General features: G+C 37.4%; 2 protein-coding genes across 4 annotated transcripts in view; one reads left to right on the top strand and one right to left on the bottom strand.

Moving 5' to 3' along the window:
• EAF1 (ELL associated factor 1) overlaps nt 1–4,881 on the bottom strand; it is a 14,103-nt gene extending 9,222 nt beyond the window's left edge. Inside the window, exons 1-2 of the mRNA XM_039336253.1 lie at nt 4,703–4,881; nt 568–662 (exon numbers count right to left, since the gene is read on the bottom strand). Of these exons, the coding sequence (XP_039192187.1) occupies nt 568–662; nt 4,703–4,805 (198 nt within the window). The 5' untranslated portion in view covers nt 4,806–4,881. The remainder of the gene's footprint in view (nt 1–567; nt 663–4,702) is intronic.
• Nucleotides 4,820–17,740, top strand: METTL6 (methyltransferase like 6). Of its 3 annotated transcripts, XM_039336251.1 has the most exons (7): nt 4,895–4,959; nt 5,407–5,493; nt 8,443–8,819; nt 10,718–10,852; nt 11,630–11,800; nt 12,700–12,841; nt 13,759–17,740. In XM_039336251.1, the coding sequence occupies exons 3-7, from the start codon at nt 8,523–8,525 to the stop codon at nt 13,899–13,901; spliced, it is 888 nt and encodes a 295-aa protein (XP_039192185.1). In that variant the 5' UTR covers nt 4,895–4,959; nt 5,407–5,493; nt 8,443–8,522; the 3' UTR covers nt 13,902–17,740. The 3 variants fall into 3 exon arrangements, with proteins under 3 accessions (XP_039192186.1, XP_039192185.1, XP_039192184.1); XM_039336252.1 differs by lacking the exon at nt 5,407–5,493 and having other exon boundaries at nt 4,820–4,959; XM_039336250.1 differs by lacking the exon at nt 4,895–4,959 and having other exon boundaries at nt 4,972–5,493.
• Nucleotides 17,741–20,117: the final 2,377 nt, after the last annotated feature.

Raw genomic sequence — 20,117 nt, 5'->3', positions numbered from 1 at the left:
TGCATATTAGGATTCATACACAGCCAAAATAATATTAGGCAATGAAAACAGTGATCCAATATTTTAAATATAATATCTATATAGAAAGTTGCCAGAAATTAAAAAGGATTCAGACATATTTGTCTCGGGTTGATTATCGCAGGTCTGCATGCTCTGAAACATCAGAGTGTTACAAATCTCACAAGCACACACACTAATCTTTATATAGATTCTACACAAACCTGAAAAAACTACTGTAAGCCCTATATAAGATGCATTAAACTAATGCAGCAGCATCTTTCTTCAAGCTTGCCTGGAAATCAGAAGTGCTTATTTCAATGATATAGTAAAAAGTTGTATTTATAGTCAGGCCAAAGTATTTCTCTGCAATCTTTCTCAAAGTATGCATAGCATATTCAACAGACAGTTGTTAAAAATGGTGTTTTCTTAAGCAAGTCTGAGTTCCCACAAATTGTTTTTATGAAATATATCATGTTCCCCTTGGCTACATATGAAAAGTTCGGAGCAAAGCTTATAAGAACCTTGACACAGAAAGCAAATCTGCAATGTGAGATATGGGAAACTTACAGGAATATGTGGTAATGTAATTGTGACTTCATCTCCTTTACCAACTTGAAGCTCCCCTTCACAAGATGTATCTATAGATGCTGGTTTAAAATCATCTAGAGGATGCAATAACTGATATTAAACATACATCAGATTATAAAGGATCTTGATGAGTATTTATTTAGAAACAATCTCATTATTACTTTTAATTTTATTTTATTGTTTTCATTGGCATTCAAATAATTTTGGACCCAGCTTAGTAGAGTGAATGTGCAGACAGGATTAAATCAAATTACCAAATTATAATGTTCTTCTGCAATTAGGTCTGCCATTTTTTGTTAGCCAATAACATAAAAAATTCTAACTTAGCATACTTCATTTTTTCCAAAAACTATTATCTGCTATAAAAAAATAAAAATGAAAAACCTTAATTTTTAAAAATTTCCTTGACCCATCTTTTTTTTGAAGTCCATTCATAAAGCCAGTTATTATTTTAAATTGCAACTGTATAAGTGGCCAACTGAACCAACTTTTTTCTAGAAATAACTATTTTCAATAATACTCTCTACCTTACTTTGGGAGCACAAAAAATTATTAAGAATGCAACGAACACTGATTCTAGATATGAAACAAAAGGTTTCTATTGCAGTCCTTGTCTTTTCAACAATTCCAAGAATGATTGTCAGCATAGGCCTGGCATATTCCTCTTCCTTTAATAGTAACTTGATGTAATACAACCACCATTATATATAATAAACATAATATGCTGTCTACTATTTGCAGCCTGAGTTGACAACTGGATGCACATTTTGCACTGACAGCAACTACAAAAGGCACAATTCTTTCCTGGTGCTCCAAACAGATATTAATCAATGTCCTATGTTATTAAATGTATTTATAATTTTTATCTTGCCATTTTCTCTGAGAGCTCAAGACAGCACATATATGGGTATTCTTATTTCACGTCATTCTGGATATGACGTGACATTATGCAATAAATAATTATATAATTATACATTATACAATAAAATTTGGTTTTAATGGAATAATTAAGAGAGGCGAGTGTTTTATTACACATGAATGCCCACATTTGTCATTTGCCTGTTTTGCAAAATCTGTCCTCTGGGCCGTGTTATATTTCTTATGTGATGATACTCAAAAGAATTGTAAACTGCCTCAGAAACTGAGTTCTTGTTTGAAGATCCCTCCAGATATACCTTTTGTGCAAATCCTGGACTATGGATCTAATGAAATCAGGGCTATGTAGGGCTGAGTTAAAAACTCTTCTAACTCAGCCCTACAATAAGCTTTTCTCTTTCTTTCTTTCTTTCTTTCTTTCTTTCTTTCTTTCTTTCTTTCTTTCTTTCTTTCTTTCTTTCTTTCTTTTTTGCAGTACTGAAGTTTGTGGGCAGCTTTTTAAAATTGGCTTTGCTTTTATGTCACCACAGTTTTTCTGGGTGCAAGCAAACTCCTGCTCAATGTATGCTAGAGAAGGAACAGAAGCAAATTAAAAACTATCTGGAGTTAAGATTACTGCAGGCCTTTTAAGCATGATTATGGAAATGATTTGCAAATGCTTCCTTCCTGGACAGTTTCAAGATCTCCATAAAACAACTGTCCAATAAGCAGCCTTCATGAAATGTTTAGCTCATTCATCTTTGGCCTCAAGCATGGCTCCTCCCTATCACTGGATGGATGGTCTGCTGTACATTACAATCTATAATCATGTTTACAGATTCTGTACAGATAGATAGCAAAGACTTTTAACACAAATAGAAGAAACTGAGCATTAACAGTAGGGGGTGTTTGTCTCATAAGAATTTTCAGCACAAATGGCAAGTATGTACTTAACATGTAATTAAACCACAGATGGTGGTGAGAGAGAATATTTTTTTCTCCTTTCTGCATGGAATATTAATTGAAATGATTTTTGTCACTATAGAGCAGTGGTGGCGAACCTATGGCACATATGCCAGAGGCGACACTCAGAGCCTTCTCTGTGGACATGCGCGCTATGCCCCAGAGATGGCAACTGTCCCTCTTCAACCAGCTGCCCGCTAAATTGCCAAGGTGCCACGTGCCCAGATGCATCCCAGCATGGCTGGTTTCCCTCCCCCCCCCCGTCCCATCCCTCCTGGTCTCGCATGCTCTCCTTTTCCTGGGCACGACCCACTGCATCGCCTCCTCAGCTGTCGGCCAGCCATCCAGCTCAGAGGCGGCTTCTCTGAAGTGCTGGCAGCGGGCTGCGGAGCCCCAGAGTACGCCGGTTGAGGGGCTGGCAGGCTGTGGTTGCTGATGGACAGTCAGCCCCCGTGTGCTCGCTGGCCTCTGTGTGAGGGAGCCGATGGTGTCAGGCAGCAGCCGCCCCAGCCCCTGCCTCGCCTTGCCCTGCGACAATGGAACCCCTGCCCTGCCTCGCCTCACCTCACCCACACGATGAGCCTCCTGCCACCGCCCCACCTGCCAGAGACCCCCTGGATCTCCCCCAACCCTGCCCAGCCCTCACAGCGTCTCTCCCCACGAGCAACATCGGGGAGACCACACCTTCCTTGGCCACACCCAGTCTGCCATGACCATAGCCACATCCACCCAGTGGGACACGCCCACCTGGCACCCGGAGATAAATAAGTGGGTTTTGGGTTGCAGTTTGGGTACTCGGTCTCTAAAAGGTTTGCCACCATTGCTATAGAGGCTTTGGCAATTCAGAAAGTGGGATATAGGAGAAGTCCCACTTTTTGAATCTCTTCTGTTGAACATCTGGAGGGAAAACTGATTGGCTTGTAGTATTCCTTGCTAGTTTTCATTTCTTTTTAACTGATCAGCTCACTCATATGCTTCAAACTTATTGGTGAAGAATTGGAAAATGAAACTAAAAATTGCATAAATTCCTTTTATGCTTGGAAACTGAGGAAATGAAGTTTTCCTCATTTATTTTTCTGGTGAGGAAAAATCTCAGCAACTAAATGTCTAGAGGTGAAACTCTTTTCGGAAGGGACAGATAAAGTAGGGCTAGATTTGCCTAAAATGCTAATCCATAACTAGCAATCATGGTTAACTGATTGCCTGGGTTTGCATAATACTAAACTGTCAATTAACCACATCACTTAGATTACGGGTGTTAAACTTGCTGAGTCACGTGACTGTGTTGTGATGTATTGCCACCATTGCGGGAGCTGGGGTGGGTGCAGCCTCCACATGATGCAACCGGCCCATAGGCCGGCAGTTTAACACCCCTAACTTAAGAGTCACAAAGCACACTAAACCTGAGTAAATAAAAACAACTGCTACATTCACATCACATATTTGTCCAGAATGTTTTGAAAGGGTATGTTTTTTTGAAATATATTACTCTAAATCAACCATATTGTGGTTTAACATAGTGGCCTCATTACCACAAGAATACAATTGGCTCAATTTTCACAATACAGGGATCCACAAACTATCCAACCCTATTAAGCCTTTTTGTGGATACTAGCTATTAAAATCTCTAGAACATTATCCCCCCCCCCAATAAGATCTGCACCCATCCCTTTGGCCTTTGGAAAGGACCTGAAAACTTGGCTGACAACTGATCTGGGCTCCAACATGTCATTCTGGAGGCGGTTAATGGGCTGAGGTAAGACCGCCATCTCCTCCCTGTGTACATCTGTTAACTTTCCTTCCCATCTTTATCAATTTAAATAGATTTTAGTGTTAATATTTATTTTATTTATTGTAAGCTGCCTAGAGTCGCCTTTAGACGAGATGGGCAAGGACATAAATCTAATAAACAAGCAAGCAAGCAAATAAACAATTCTCTAAATACTAAAATCAACCTTGTATCAGAAAGCGAGTTCAATTGGGCTTACTCCCACAGAAGTGTAGGTATGCCTACCCCAACATAGTGCGCTCCCAGGTAAACCCCAGCACGCGGCTACCGCTTGGCTGAGGATGATGGGAGGTTGTAATCCAAACCTTAGGAGTGGATCAGGCTGGGGAAGGCTGCTCTACCCACTTACCTGGGAGTAAGTCACCCTGAACTCAATTTTCGGTTAGGCAGCCATAGGCTAGCGCGGTTAGGGCCCTCTTTTGACACGGGGCCAAGCCAGCTTAATCAAGCCGATGCTTTGGGGGTCGCCGGCCTGGCCCGTAAGCGCCGCCTCTGCCGGGCACTCACAGCGAATGGTGTGGAAGGAGGCTTTAGGGTGCCGCTCGAAGCTTTCGCCCAGCTGCAGAGGGTGCTCCTCCTTGTCCAGCAGCGGGTTCGCCACGCCGTTCATGGCTACTGCGGCACCCGCCGAGAACAAGAACACCCGCACCCGCCCCGCCCCGCCAGGCCGCCTTCTCTTCCGGGATCGGAGCAGCGTGTAACTGGGAAAACACTCCCCGTCCGGGGGAGCCGATCGAGAGGGGACCACGCGGCTTGGCAGTAGCGTAAGGCGTCCTCGTAGATTTTGGGCAGGGAGATCCGGGAAACTTTTGACGGGGAAGAAGGTTGTGCGGGTGGCGGGACGAGGTAGGTAGGTAGGTAGGTAGGTAGGTAGATAGGTAGGTAGAAAGAAAGAAAGAAAGAAAGAAAGAAAGAAAGAAAGAAAGAAAGAAAGAAAGAAAGAAAGAAAACACTAGGTAAAGCCTACCACCGCACGAGATTGCCGCATTTGGCCCGATCCGCAAAGGGTTCTTGAATTGATAGCAACCCTCAGGACGCGGAAATCCAGATCCCTAATTGGATCTTTCTGCCTGATACGCCCTTCCTCGGAGCTGAACAAGAGTCGATCACCTTGGGACACTTTCTGTTTTGTTTTCTTGGAAAACACGAGTGTAAAAAGGTGTATTGAGGTGCTGTCAGATTAATAGTTTTTCTATTTAATTGATTTTAAGCAAAAAACAGGTGAAGATTCCTACCAGGAGAATTCATCTCTTGGTAACTTCAGATTGATCTTTGAATTCTTGTTTTGGCTACAGAACGTAAGTGATTGGTTATTGCCTTTTTTCAAGTTATTGTTGTTTGACTTAAAACAGTTGTTTTAGTGACCATTTGAAGTTAAAATGGCACTGAAAAAAGTGACTTATTGTTTTTTTTACACTTAGGACCATTGCAGCATCCCCACAGTCATGTGAGCAAAATTCAGACACTTGGCAACTCATATTTATGAAGGTTGCAGTATTCCAGGGTCATGTGATCACCTTTTGCAACTTTCTGACAAGCAAAGTCAATGGGGAACCCAGATTCCCTTAACCATGTTACTAACTTAAGGACTGAAATTACTCATTTAATAACTGTCGCAAGAAAAGTCATAAAACAGGGCAAAACTAATGTAAGTGCCTCATTTAGCAACAGAAATTTTCAGCTCAACTATGTAAATTGTTGAGTACCTGTAGTTTGGAACAGGGCTTTTCAATGTTTTCACCCATTGTACCACTTTTAGGATATGGCAACATCCGAGTACCACCAGTCGCCTAGCAAGGTGTCAAAAACTTGACCAAAAAAAGAGGAAAAAAGTGATAAAGATAGTCCTCGACTTACAACAGTTCATTTAGTGACTGTTCAAAGTTACAATGGTCCTGAAAAAAGTGCTCCCCAAGCCACAGCTGAGCAAGACACCTGCCTGCCCACCCGGCGGCGCTCTTCCTCCTGTCCAAGATTTTCTGTTAAGGATTGGCAGTGGGGGTGGGGGGGTGTTTGGTTTTTATTCCCCCTGTCTGCTGGGTGGTTGCAACAGGTTTTGATCACTTCACATGACCCTGTGACCATCATAAATATTTATTTATTTATTTAATTTTATTTATATGCCGCCCAATCCCAAAGGACTCAGGGCGGCGTACAAAATTAAAACAATCATCTAACAATAATACAGTAAAATAATACAATCATGCCGCATGTCCGATCATGAATCAGTTGCCAAGCATCTGAATGTAAATCATAAGACCCTGGAGATGCTGCAACATTCCAGCTGATCGGCGCTTCTTCTGGGCTCAGCAGAAGCACCAGGATCAGTGCTGCTTTCCAGCTGGAGTCTGGCGCTGATCCTGGTGCTTCCACTGAGTCCTGACAGTCTTGCAGCGCTGATCAGCTGGAAAGCAGCACTGATCCTGGCGCTTCCGCTGAGCCCTGACAGTCTTGCAGCTCCAGCCATCTCTTGCTCAGGCTTGTGCAGTGTTGCCACTGGTTCAGTTCATTCCCCTTCCCCGCTACTTTTCTAGGATGGTCATGTACCACCTGCCAGGTGCCGATGTACCACAGATGGTACCCGTACCACTGGTTGAAAAGCCCTGGTCTAGATTGGTAGTCTCTACCCAGAACTAACATAGAGGCCTCTCTTTGAAGGACTGCCTCTGCTTCTGAGCCCAGAATAACTCAACCAAATGCAGTCAGATTAATAATTTATCTAGCTTAGGATTGTTTAGATCAGTATGTGTGGATCCTGGCGGTTCCTCTAGGCCAGGGGTAGGCAATCTTAGCTCTTTTATGACTTGTGGACTTAAACTCCCAGAATTCCTGAGCCACCCATGCCTATCCCTGCCCTAGGCCATCTCAGGCATCCTCAGATTCAAAATTATTCTCAGCCTATGTTGAAAAACAATACAATAACAGCTACGAGAAGTTGTAGCGGCATTGTTTTAATAAATATTGATAAATATAACCCATACACATAAAAACTGTTTGGGTATCCTCTATAATTTTTAAAAGTAATATAATATGATATGAAGTCCCGAGAGAAAAAAGTTTAAGAAACACTGGTCTAAATCAGTGGTGGCGAATCTATGGCATGGGTGCCAGAGGCGGCACTCAGAGCCCTCTCTATGGGCACATGCGCCGTTGCCCCAGTCCTAGGCCTTCAGCTGGGTTTTATAAAACCTTTTCGCTTTAGGCCTCCACTGCCATGTACCAAAAAAAAAAAAAAAAGGTTCAATCAGTCAATTTTAACTTCTCACGGGAAAAAAAAAGGTCTTTCAAAGTTGGAATTGATTGAACTTTTTAGTCCCACCAAGTTTGCCGTTACCATCGCAGCCATGCCGACCCAATGGGCCACACCCACCCAATTGGCCACATCCAGCCAATGGGCTACACCTACCCGGCACTCAACGATGCATAAGTGGGTTTTGGGTTGCAGTTTCGACACTCAGTCTCTAAAAGGTTCGCCATCACTGGTCTAAATCATTCTTCTGCAACTTGACCCCTTCTATGTGAACTGAAGCCAGTTCTAGAATTCCCAATAACCATGATCAAACTGAGCCTTCTGGTATTTGGTGGTATATAGCAAGCCATTGTCTCAAACTGTGATTAGGATGGAGAGTCGTAGCTCTTCATAGCTCTGTAATAAGATTGAATACTACACTAAAATTGTTTTTGCATGATAGACCAGCCAATAATATTTATAACATATCAATCCAGTCTATGTTTTTAGTTTAGGGTTCAGTTTTACAAATCCAGCTTAAGCTGGTATGGCTTTTTGTGCTATTGAACCTACTTCTTGGTTTGCCATATGTATCATATGGTTTACTGAGGTAAGAATAAATGGAAGAATAAATTCTATTATGGTTTTGGGGCAATCAGTTATTGACTAATGGGTTAGTGTGTGTTATAAACCCATCCAACAAATAAATTGTGGCATTAATTAAGTTTTGGTTGGGTTTACACATCAAACTAAACTGAAACTCAAATTACATCTGGGCTTAAGGTGCCATAAGAATCAAATTAATATTTTCTAGTCCATCTTCATGTACTGTAATGAAGAACTGTTAACTGGTTACATTATTTCTCTTTGTGACCTGCCAGTGCATGCAGAGCATGCTCTTAATAGATTAATTAAAGTGTGCTTTTAGAAGTTGAAAGTAAGAGAAATGATCTATTGTCAACATACCCAGAGAAAATTGCAAAATAGTAACCTTACTTTATTGTGTTTTTGCATCTAGTTCTTGCATGATATGTGATATGGGCAATTATTTAATTAAGGATTAATGCAGCTTTGAATCTGCTATGTCCAGTAATTAAGATGATTAAATCCGAAATTCTGAAAAGTCACTCATCTATTCCACATACTGATGAAGTAATAATTGCTTGTGAAGATGAGTCTTTCCAAAAAACAGAGCAGAAGACAAGAATTCTAGGTTCTGAAGAAGCAAAACAATTAGCTCAAAATCAGGTCTTAGTATCTGATTTCAAGAAGCAGAAACTTGAGAAAGAAGCACAAAAGAACTGGGATCTATTCTACAAAAGGAACAGTACCAATTTTTTTAAGGACAGACACTGGACAACAAGAGAGTTTGAAGAATTAAAAGCCTGCCGTAAAGTGAGTTTAACATTCTCTGGCACCAGAGGGCAATAAAGAACTGCTATAGAAAAATCTCTGAATTGAAAGCCTTTAACACTGATCTTATTATGTTATGCATTCTGTAAAATTCAGGTTAGGCTAGTACAGTATGTTTGTTTTGCAGATTCCATGATAAAATTTGAGATGTAAATTTTAATATTGACAGTCAGTTCTTTGCTCTACAAAGAAACTTTTACTATATGTACATATTTTAGGCTTTAATTCATTCATACCCTTGGAAAAATAACAGGTCATAGAATTATAAAACAAAATGATACAACTTAATTTAAAGACGCTTGGTTTATGCCAAACAGTACTAGTGACCATGTCTATCATCTACAATATAAGACTGTAAAAATAGAAACAGAGAAAAAAATTACAATGATGGAGAATAATTCTTTTCCTATCAAGATGACTACTAAACTTTATTTTAGGAAAATTATTTATAATTGGACATCTGGGGATGTAGTTGTGATTCTCAGAGAGCATTAAACTGGAAATGCTATCAAATAATAAAAATCTATAATATTGGATGAGAACTGCTACATTTATTGTATCCTGAATTTCTAAAGCTGAATTGGGAAGCTATCAGTTCTCCAGCTGTTGACAAATTGGAAGTCCTACCGTCCTCACCAATTTGTCACACAAAATAGAATAGTTGGGAGATCTCATTCAGTAACATCCAGAGGGCTCCATGCTCTTCACACCTGCAGGAACAAGAGATATCATTAATATAAATCATGAGTGGAATTATGATTGTAGAACTCAGAAAAGTTGCAATTTTATATTTTTCAATCAATTTGATTGAAGATGATTCATTTTTCCAGAGGTGAATCTGGTCCCAATTCCCAAAAGATGCGAGTGGAGTTGTGGTATATGAAACAAGTATCCATTTAGTGAACAAATGCAGTTCCTGGACTATATTCTTAGCATTTTGTCACTATCAGAAACAGTAAGGATCAGCTAAGTGGTAATGTTGGTCTCTATTCAAGAGTGACATAGCAAAAGAATTAGATGGATTCTGGGCAATTTTGTCCAGTTTGTTGATAAAGTAACTTCCATAATTAAGTTATAACTCATTTTCATATAGAATACAAAAAGTATCATGAATTTTGTTTTATATCTTTAATTTCAAGAAACTATCTTTGATTGATCTTATGCTTCTGATTCACTAGAAGATGATTCCATCTATTGTATGTATTGATGCAACATTTGTATAAATTGTATGACTTGAATCACAATAGGTGTTAGTTTTAGTTGCTTTTAAATGAAGGTTTTCTTGCTTTGCCATAAAACCACTATTTAGTGGGAGTACAATAAAACCTTTTATTTTCGTTCATTAATCTGGAAATACATCTTTGTGGTGATAATAATCTATTGTGTGGGATCCAGTAAATCAGTGGTTCTCAACCTGTGGGTCGGGACCCCATTTGGGGTCGAATGACCATTTCACAGGGGTCGCCAAACGCAGTCTGCCATTTTTTTCCCCCTTTTCCTTAGCTGTGCTACTCCCTTTTATTCTATTGGCTTTTGAAAGCCAATAGAATAGACTCTCTTGAATAGAGTCTAATTCTATTAGCTTTCAAAAGCCAATAGGAATTTTCCAGGCTGTCTCTGCCCTGCTGAGTCCGCCAAAAGTCCCATTCTGCAAACGGTGCTGCACCAGTTGAGTAGTCCTCGACTTACGACCGGTTGAGTAGTCCTCGACTTATGACCGGTTGGGGGTCGTGGCATTAAAAAGATTGAGAACCACTGCAGTAAATGGAGATTTGCTATAATAACTTTGATTTTAAAAGCTAATGATGTTAGTCCAAAAATTAATTCATGTTATTTGAAAGGATCAGACAATTACAATTATTATTTTCTCACCTCTTCAGTTTGAAGATCAAAAATTGACAATTCTAGAAGCCGGTTGTGGTGTTGGGAACTGTTTATTTCCACTTCTAGAAGAAGATTTGAATGTTTTTGCTTATGCGTGTGACTTCTCTCCCCGAGCAGTGGAATATGTAAAGGTTTGTAAAATATTTGTCATTTTTTTTCTTTCATTAAGTGAATACATACATTTGAAATATAAGCTTCTTTAAAAAGAAATGAGAAAGCAAAAATGGCATTGTTTGGTATTATTAAATTGGTTTAAATTATCTTAGCCCGGAATTTGAGTTTTATGCTTAGTGGTTAAATATTACTCAGAAGATTATGGAACAGCATCTAAATTACTTATTTTAAAAATTTGTAAGACCACTTATGATGCTGAATCACTATAGTAAAAACAATTACACAATACAATAAAAGATCCATACCCTAATGCTGGAAGAAATACATATGTACAATTTTATGTATAATATTAATAATCAGGTCTGCTTTTTCTGTTTTATACAGAGGTGAAAAATTTCTTCTGAATGTACATAAACAAAATAATGTCAGCAATTTTAAGAAGTGTGGATTTGAAGTCCATGCATTTTAAAGTTTCTGAAACTGAAAAAGTGACCTAAAGATACTAGCGTGGGAAAGATTGTGATTCATATTTAATTACCTGCTTTTCTGCTTGGTTGTCTTCAGTTCAACACTGAGGGAGATTATAATAAACAGTTTCAAAATATCCACTATCTAAACCAGTGTTTTCTAAACTTGGCAACTGTAAGTAGACAGATTTCAGCTCCCAGAATTCCCAGGATAGCCAAGCTATTCTGTATTATTCAGTGTTCTATCCTTCTGTATGATTTACTGTGCTAGCTTCAGGTTTCAAAATATAAACTTAAATAAGTTTGAACCATATGTTCATTTCACAGCAAAATTCTCTATATGATGCCAAAAGATGCAAAGTATTCCTGTGTGACCTGACCAAAGATGATCTTGTGGAAAATGTACCATTAGAGTCGGTGGATGTGGTTATGTTAATATTTGTACTTTCTGCCATTCATCCTGAGAAGATGCATTTAGTTTTGCACAATATTTATAAGGCAAGTCTGCATGGCTATAATAGCATGGTTTTTACCATGAGCGTGTATTTCTGCTATGAAAAGATGTAACACAGAATCTGTGCTCTAATTTACACAATACATACATTGTATGGTTCAGACTTGCAACAACTTTCAAAGAGATGGTCTTTATTGTCTGTGTATTTATCTGTAAATAAGTCTGAACTAAAAGGAATGCTGTATCAAGTTTGTCTTTTCCAAATAAGATTTAATAGAAAGGTAATTCATACAGATGAACCTTGCTTAATGACTATAATTGGACTGGCAATTCCATTATAAGTGACATGGTAGTTAAGTGAGACATCCAGTGATTATGACGTGTGATTTTTCTGCCAGCTTCCACATTGACTTGCTTGTCAGAAGCTCTCTACAAATGGCAATTACGTGACCATGGATGCTGCAGTGATCGCGGACTGGTCAAAAAGTGACTTTTCAGTGCTGTCTAACTTCAAACACTTGCTAAATAGGGTAGTCATTAACTGAGGATTACATATACTTTGCTTGAGGGACAACACTTGATGTATTTATCTATCTTGTAATAAATAGAAAGTGGATTAATTCCCAGGAATATGACTTAGAATGTCTTAAATGCAAACTAAGGTGGTTATTTCCAGGTTCAAGCAAATAATGGGAACTGATTTAAGCTATGAAATGTGTTTTATGACAACTATGAAATTAATTTTTCTAGTGTTGTTATAATTAATATGGAATGATATTTTGAGTAAAAGTCAAAATTTTAAAACTCTTTTATAATGAAATGAAATTGTGTCAAATCTGCTTAACAGGACCGAGCTAAAGTGGCACAAAATGTTCCACTTTTATCATTACATGGTTTTGTGTATTAATTAAGTCCAGTTTAATATGTTTCATATTGTTTTTAGGTTTTAAAACCAGGTAAATATGTCCTATTCAGAGATTATGGCCTTCATGACCATGCAATGCTGAGGTTTAAATCTGCTTGCAAGCTGGGAGAAAACTTCTACGTACGACAAGATGGAACCAGGTCATACTTTTTTTCTGATGGTGAGATCTTAATTAAGATATTATACAATATAGATATCAGTAGGGGAAGCACCCAACAAATACTGAAAAGCTTGAAAAGTTTACAAAACAAAAATCTGTCAGAACAAAAATACAGTGTTATTTATAGTAATTATAAATAATCCCCAGGTAGTTGTACTGAAAGGGTTTCTACAGTACAAGCATACTGATGAAAAAAAAATCATTTGTTCAACAATAAAGGAAGCTAGATATGGTTAAATATCAAAAAGCTGCAAATAGCAGCCTCAACATCAGAATGTTATTTAATAACTGTTAACATTCATTTTGATATGTATATAATCCTTTTCTAATGTAAGTTTGTGTATCTCCAAATTTAATAATAGTCACTATAAAGTATAAATCTAAAGAAACTGTATGTCCTCCAACACTCCTTTTATATCCAATTTCAGCTCAGCGGCAAAGGGATTTGACAGTTGCCCACATTTCAATAAAAACTTCTATTGAGATACCTTCGAAGCTGAGCCCTGCTGCTTTGAATAATTTCCAGGTTTTCCCAAATACAAGTATGGATTGTTCCTTTATGAGGTACTTAAGATATATCTTTTGAATAACAACCTATCATTAACTACCAATATATTTATTAAAAAAATTATATTGGTAGTTAATGATAGGTTGTTATTCAAAAGATATATCTTAAGTACCTCATAAAGGAACAATCCATACTTAGCAGCTTTCTTGGGCAAATGGAAGGAAAATCTGACTTTGGATATTGCTTCATTTTCTGCATTGCTGCCTATATCTTTTTTTAAAACCACCAACAAAACTGTTTCTCATTTTTTGTTTTGAGAAGAATAACCTGCCTATTCAGGATTTGTATCATTTCATCTTTGTACTTTAACACAAGTTTCTTAAAAATATTCTTCCTTCTTTTTCTATAGTATTTTTGGCAGAACTTTTCCTGTCTGTGGGATATGAGGAAATAGTCAATGAATATGTGTTTCGAGAAACTTTGAACAAAAAAGAAAACATACGTGTGCCAAGAGTTTTTCTCCAAAGCAAATTTCGAAAGCCTCAAAAATAAGCTTTGACTAATAAGTTGTTGGACAGTTGAAGTTCAAGATTACTTTCTTATGTTATTCAATTTAAACCAATTTTTGTATCAGGTATGTCCAATCTGTAGCTCCTGGACAGTTGGCAATGCAGCCCTAAAAGATTGTGAAATTTTAATATATTATTTTTAGCAATAGTTACCATATTATGTATTTTATATATGTTCAAGACAATTCCTCTTTCTCAATGCAGTGTAAGAAAGCCAAAAAGTTGGACATCCACATTTTACATTCATGAAAATAAGCCTAGCACTTACATAGTACTCTTCTGTTGATACAATCTTGAAGATTATGTTTTTATTTTAAATATAATTCCATAATTTTTGGATTAAACTACCAATTTTCAGATTTATCATTCAGGATCATAAAGCTTTTCTTGGAAAGACTTTAAAATACTTATTGTCAGGCAGATTCCAGAAGTGTGGCTAGCCTCATATATAAGCAGTGTCTGATTTCACATGATAGCTTTGTTGATACAACAGTGAGCCAGTACTAGCTTACTACATCTTAGCCTAACATAATTGTGAGTACCTAGCCAATATAATTAGTTTATAATTCATTATTTTTAAACTCAAAACATTACGTTTTGTTAAACCTTGGTGAGTATAGTCACAGTTGTACAAACATAGTATGTTAGTAAGCCTGTAGTTTAGTTTGTTCATTATGAGCCTCTTTTGTGGGTTGTGAATCTTAAATTGTGATGTAATATGTTGTGCAATCCCAACTAATAGTAGTTCTTTTAATTCATTATTAAATAAATTGTAACTCATCATAATGGAAGCCACCTAAGTGACTTTGGGCCAGTCACTCTATTTCAGCCCAACACACCTCAAATGGTTATTGTTGTGGGGAACATAGGTGGAGGAAGGTGTGTTGGATATGTTTGTATCTTGAGTTATTTGTAAAATAATAAAGGCAGGAAATAGAGGATAGATAGAATGAAGAGAGGAGAGAGAGAGTCTGAACTCTAATATTAGATAAGCACATTGGATGCCCAAATTAAGATACCCATGAAAGATACCTGTTTGTACACATATATTTTGCTCATACATTTTGAAATACTCTGCTGCTGAACAAAATATTTTTGTACATGTGGTCCTGAGTTTACAACCATTAAGTGTTCCTTACCTTGTGATGGCACTGAACTAGATCAGGGGTCCCCAACCCGCAGTCTGTGGAGCAGCAAGCCAGCAACTGGTTTGCACAAACAAGCAAAGCCCCATCTGTGGGATGCAGGCAGCACACAAAACCACACACCCTCCAGGCTGCAGAAAAACCTCTCTCCACGGAAGCGGTCCCTGGTGCACAAAAGGTTGGGGACCTCTGAACTAGAGAATTTACAATATATTTTGAGAATTCTAACGATTGCAGTGTTTCCATTTTCATGTGATTCTGAACCTAGCTTTTGGATGCCTGGTCCAAAAGCTAGGGTTAGAATCACATGATTGCAGTTACATGATTGCAACTTCCAATCAAACAAACATAATGAGGAAACAAGCAGGAATCAGAAGTCCCAGTCATATGAAGTTCTCACTTAACAACCCATGTAATCCTCACTTAAAAATTTTAGCTGAGAGAGCCAGAATTGCTCTTGTTATATAACAGGGTCACGTGACATTATGCTTTATGACTGCATAACTTAGTGATAGCAATTCTGGTTCTACTGCCATTGAAATAACTAAATATTGTAAATTGGAGGAACAAGCAAATGCTTCCTTGAATACAGAAGCTGTCTGCGATCAGACAGGAAAACAGGACATTTGATTGATAAAGCTGGGATGAAGCTAGAAATTCTCCTATTTAACATTATTGGATTGTATTTACTTGGCACACTCATTTGGAAACTTAGCTATGTTCACACAACTCATTAACCCAATTTTAAGTAAACCATTGTCAGTTGTCAGTGTTCAAAGAACACATTGAAGCATAGATCATACTGGCTGAAATAATACAATGAATTAAGACACAAACTAAAGTACATGTTAGTTTAATGTGCAAATGAAGTGGTGTAGTCATTGATACTGGTTTGGTTCAACCCATTAGACCAGGCTAAATTTGTGTATGCTTCAGAGTGTTCTTTCCACTTTAAATGGGGAAAAATTGTTAAAGGAGGATGAGTAAAAAAGATGGCTACTTCTGTTGTAATAAGAGCAGGCTTCAGTCTCTTCAGTTTTTTGGCAATAGGTAATTAGAAGTAAGTAGGCTATGTTTGAAATATTCCATTAATGTTGGTGTTACAACTTCTTGCATCCAGTACAATGAGCCAAAATTATGTCCTACATCAGGCAACTTATTTTTTAAATATTGCAAAGGCTGAACTCTCTTACTACATTAAATATTTGCTTAATATGATTAATTGACTAAACTGCAATTGGCTTAGCCTTTGTGCCATTAAAAACAAAAAGTTGGATCAGACATGACTTGAGAGACCTGTGATAGGAATCGCCTGATGTTTTCTTGGCCCAAATAGATGGGAAATCTGGGCCATGTGGCCCTTGACCAAATTGTAAAATCATTCTCCTAGTAATCATTTATGACTTGGATCAAAACAAACTGTCTCTTGTGCTGGCAGCCCACTAGGCAGGAAGTGAGAGGGAGGGGGGAGGGAAGGAGGGAGAAGCAGCCATAAAAAAGCAGGCCTGGCAGAAAAAGAGTAAGGGAAAAAGGCGGTTATGTTCACTCTGGGCTTTGCTTTCCCTAGCACAATCCTATGAAATCACAATGCTCATTCAGGCTTAAAATCAGTTAGCAGAAAGCCAAGTTTCAGTCAGGTCATGGCGGTGGGCTGAAAAGCTAATCTTTTATTCTTCTTGAGTTATATTCCTCATTTTCATTTCCTGAAACTTATAACTCATAAGAGGTTAGAAGAATAGGGTAGGTGCCTTTTCCTCTTTATTTATTGTGGGGAGAAGAACTTGTATGAAGAAAGCTGCACAAATCCAGCCAGTATGTTTTGAAAACTGTGATTTAAAGCTTAATAGGTTGTCATTTCAGTCAGCCATCCTATTCAGGTTAAGGAAGCCATGGCTTAGTGTATGAACACTGCCACTGTAATTTAATTAAGAAACTATGTTTAAAACCAAACAATGGCTTAGAATGATACATTGACCCGGTACTAAATTTAATATTTGAATATTTTCAGTCTGTTCTTGAATGATTTAAAAGTTGATTGATAAAAAGGGCATAATTTGGGATGCTTTATTGATTATATTAGGTATCAAGTATACTTCATAGCTAATTAGTTCATGCTTTTCTTTTTGATCAGAGTTATATTCAACTTCATTTACACTAGTTTTATAGCACCGAAGAAGACAGAGTGTTGGTACTGATAGGGTGGAATGTACTTGCACAATATATTGTTGGGATGATTACTTGGTAACTGTTTTCAAAACAATTTCAGAGACAGTCTCATTTTAACTGGGCTCCTGTAATATCACCAGTCCATGCAGGAAATCTCTGTACAACATTGTGACATAATCAATTTCTGTTACCATGGATCAGTTCTTTTGCTTAAATTTTTTTCAGTTTACTTTCATCCACATGCCTTATTATTTGTTACTAAAATTATAAAAAGAAATTCATTGTTGGTTCTTCTATCTGGCATATACACAACTGACTTATAAACTTCTGAATTGTTATATAATGTTAGAATGGCTGCCTAAAATCATATGGTAACAGAAGTGAAAATATTGGATAATTACATGACAATCCCATTTTTGCTGTTAAGGTATCTCTTAATTAATCTAATTGATCTAATAGTTGTATTTCATCATTCAGAAGATCCAAAATAAAGTGGGCTGACTAGGAAGTATTGGCTTGTTTTCTTTCTGTTCTACCATTAGAATTGGATCCTTACATTGTGCTCTTTACTTGTGATCCCTGATCTCAAGTTTTAGTAGTACAGTATCTCTTTGGGAATTGGAACTTCCCACCATTTCCTTTGCCTTGATATCAAAGAAGTATCATCTCTTCTCTAAAGGAACACAACTTCTGCTAACACCAATTTATTATCTCTCTTTGCCAAGGCATAATACAAATCTCCATAACACAGTAATTACCAAATTACATATTGAGGATTACTGGGTTAAAAATAAAAATATTATAAAGTTGGGAATTAAAATTAATTAAAATGTTGCATAATTGCTTTAGCACTGAATTGTGGTCACATGTTCCTTGAAAGCATTCATGGTCACTATTTGTTTTGGAAAACTTTTAATCCAGACCCCTCATTAGGCTTTTGTGGGGATTTGGTACATATACCAATGTCTTTACTCTGTAGAACATTTGTATCATTTTTCTTCATACTTTCGCAGCAAACATTTTTTAGCATGATCTAGAGCAGGCATATCAAACTCGCGACGTCACGTGACGTCGCACAACTTATCGGGCTGGTTTTGCCATTGCCGGCAATGGGGTGGGTGCAGCTTCCATGTGATGCATCTGGCTCGCCGGCCGGCAGTTTGACACCCCTCATCTAGAGTGTCTTTTCTACCTTTTTACATCATGTCTGTCCATACATCCTAGAGATATATTATACATTTGTTTGCCTCATGAAAGTCATTGGGGCGCAAAATATCATTTTCCACTCCTATGTCCTCTAGCACAAAGTGTACCTCAATCGCTGAGAATGCATTTCTCATATAGAAGGTGTAGGTTAAATCTGGCCATTTTCCACCTAGGACCAGACAAACTTCTACCTAAAACCATGGAGAACTGAACTTTTGAAATTGAAGAATTTCATTTCTCCTTCTATATGAGTATCTACTGGATCTGTAAAGGAGAGTTCAGTCTCACTTTGTTGCTCAACCATTAAAATACTGTCATCTTTCGTGGTTTTATTCTGTATGCTGCACTTTAGATTATGTACCTTATGTTGTTCATGTTAAGGACAATTTTGTGCAGTACAGTGAGATTTATAATGCAGCACATCAGGCAAACATAGTTGGTGGTAATGCTACTAAACCATGCTTTATTTTACCACAGTTTGCAGCCTACAGTGACTTAATTATACAGCAAGTTAAACTACAATCAGTTTTATTGCTTAGTGTAATGTAGGAATTAAGCCAATATAAAATATTTTTTCTATTAAATGATGAAATAGATTCACTACATCTTTGATTTGTAAGACAAGGAAACCTCCATATGGAATTACCCTACATAAGTGGCAGCTATTTGTGGTTGTGATGGTAACTGGGATAAATACAACTAGGGTGTTCTCCAAGGTACTTAATCGTGTCCTAATTTTGGAATTGATGGAAGTAGTATCCATAAACCTATCAGTTTCATAAACAATGAAGCCTACATTTTAAAAGCACTTGTAGGAAGGAAACCCAATTGAGAAGGTATTGAAACCGAGAAAGTACAAAAGTAGTTCAGAGGAAACATGCCTGTTTTAAATGTCAATTTCCCCCAAGAATTTTTTTTTTAAATATAGAAGGTATAAGAATATACCTGTATTATATATCAATTTACATCTCAGATAGGGTGGCTTCATCAAATGACCATAAGTCAGTTCCCTTTTCTGTAACATGGTTACAAAGTTAGTACATTTACTTTAGGATTTCTCTGTTATGCAAGAAAGAGACAAAAAAAATACTCATATTTCTTTTTTTCCTTTTCAACACTGAGAAACCTGAATCTCTGATTTGTATTTGGGGAAATGATTTGGAATCACATTGTGTTAATCTGTGATTTGATTAGTTAGCCACAACGGTTCTTTATATGACATGGTAAACTTTCAGAAATAGTTACCATAATTCTGGCATTGTTCACATAACATGCTAAATCAAAACAAATATTCAGATTACATCTTACACAATCTTTTGATTCACATAAGATTTTAAGAGGTAATATGGTTTGATTCTGTCTTAGCCAATGTAAGCATAGTTCAGTTTGTGATTTAATACACAAAACTAAGTTATATCTCATGGTTTACAGACCACAATGGCTAATAACATTAGAAGTGATCAGACAACTGCGGTACTTACTAAAGTTTTTCCTATTCTGTGCCTTAGAATATGAATAAGTTTTTTAATCAGAAAACACAGTGGAGGCTTGACCACTAATCTAATCTCTGTAAAAACTACAGTGCCTCTCCTGGGAGAAAAGGATACTACGTAGTAACGTAGTAAAAAAATGAAACATGGCTTGTGCAAGGGTCCAAAAGCTTTGTGCAAAAGATACTTCAT

The sequence above is a fragment of the Crotalus tigris genome, unplaced genomic scaffold (assembly GCF_016545835.1).
Source record: "Crotalus tigris isolate CLP2741 ecotype Arizona unplaced genomic scaffold, ASM1654583v1 scf7180000017666.27876245, whole genome shotgun sequence".
In the NCBI taxonomy this organism is placed as follows: Eukaryota; Metazoa; Chordata; class Lepidosauria; order Squamata; family Viperidae; genus Crotalus; species Crotalus tigris.
The sequence above is the reverse complement of the archived record's forward strand: the minus strand, read 5'-3'. Positions and strand labels throughout refer to the sequence as shown.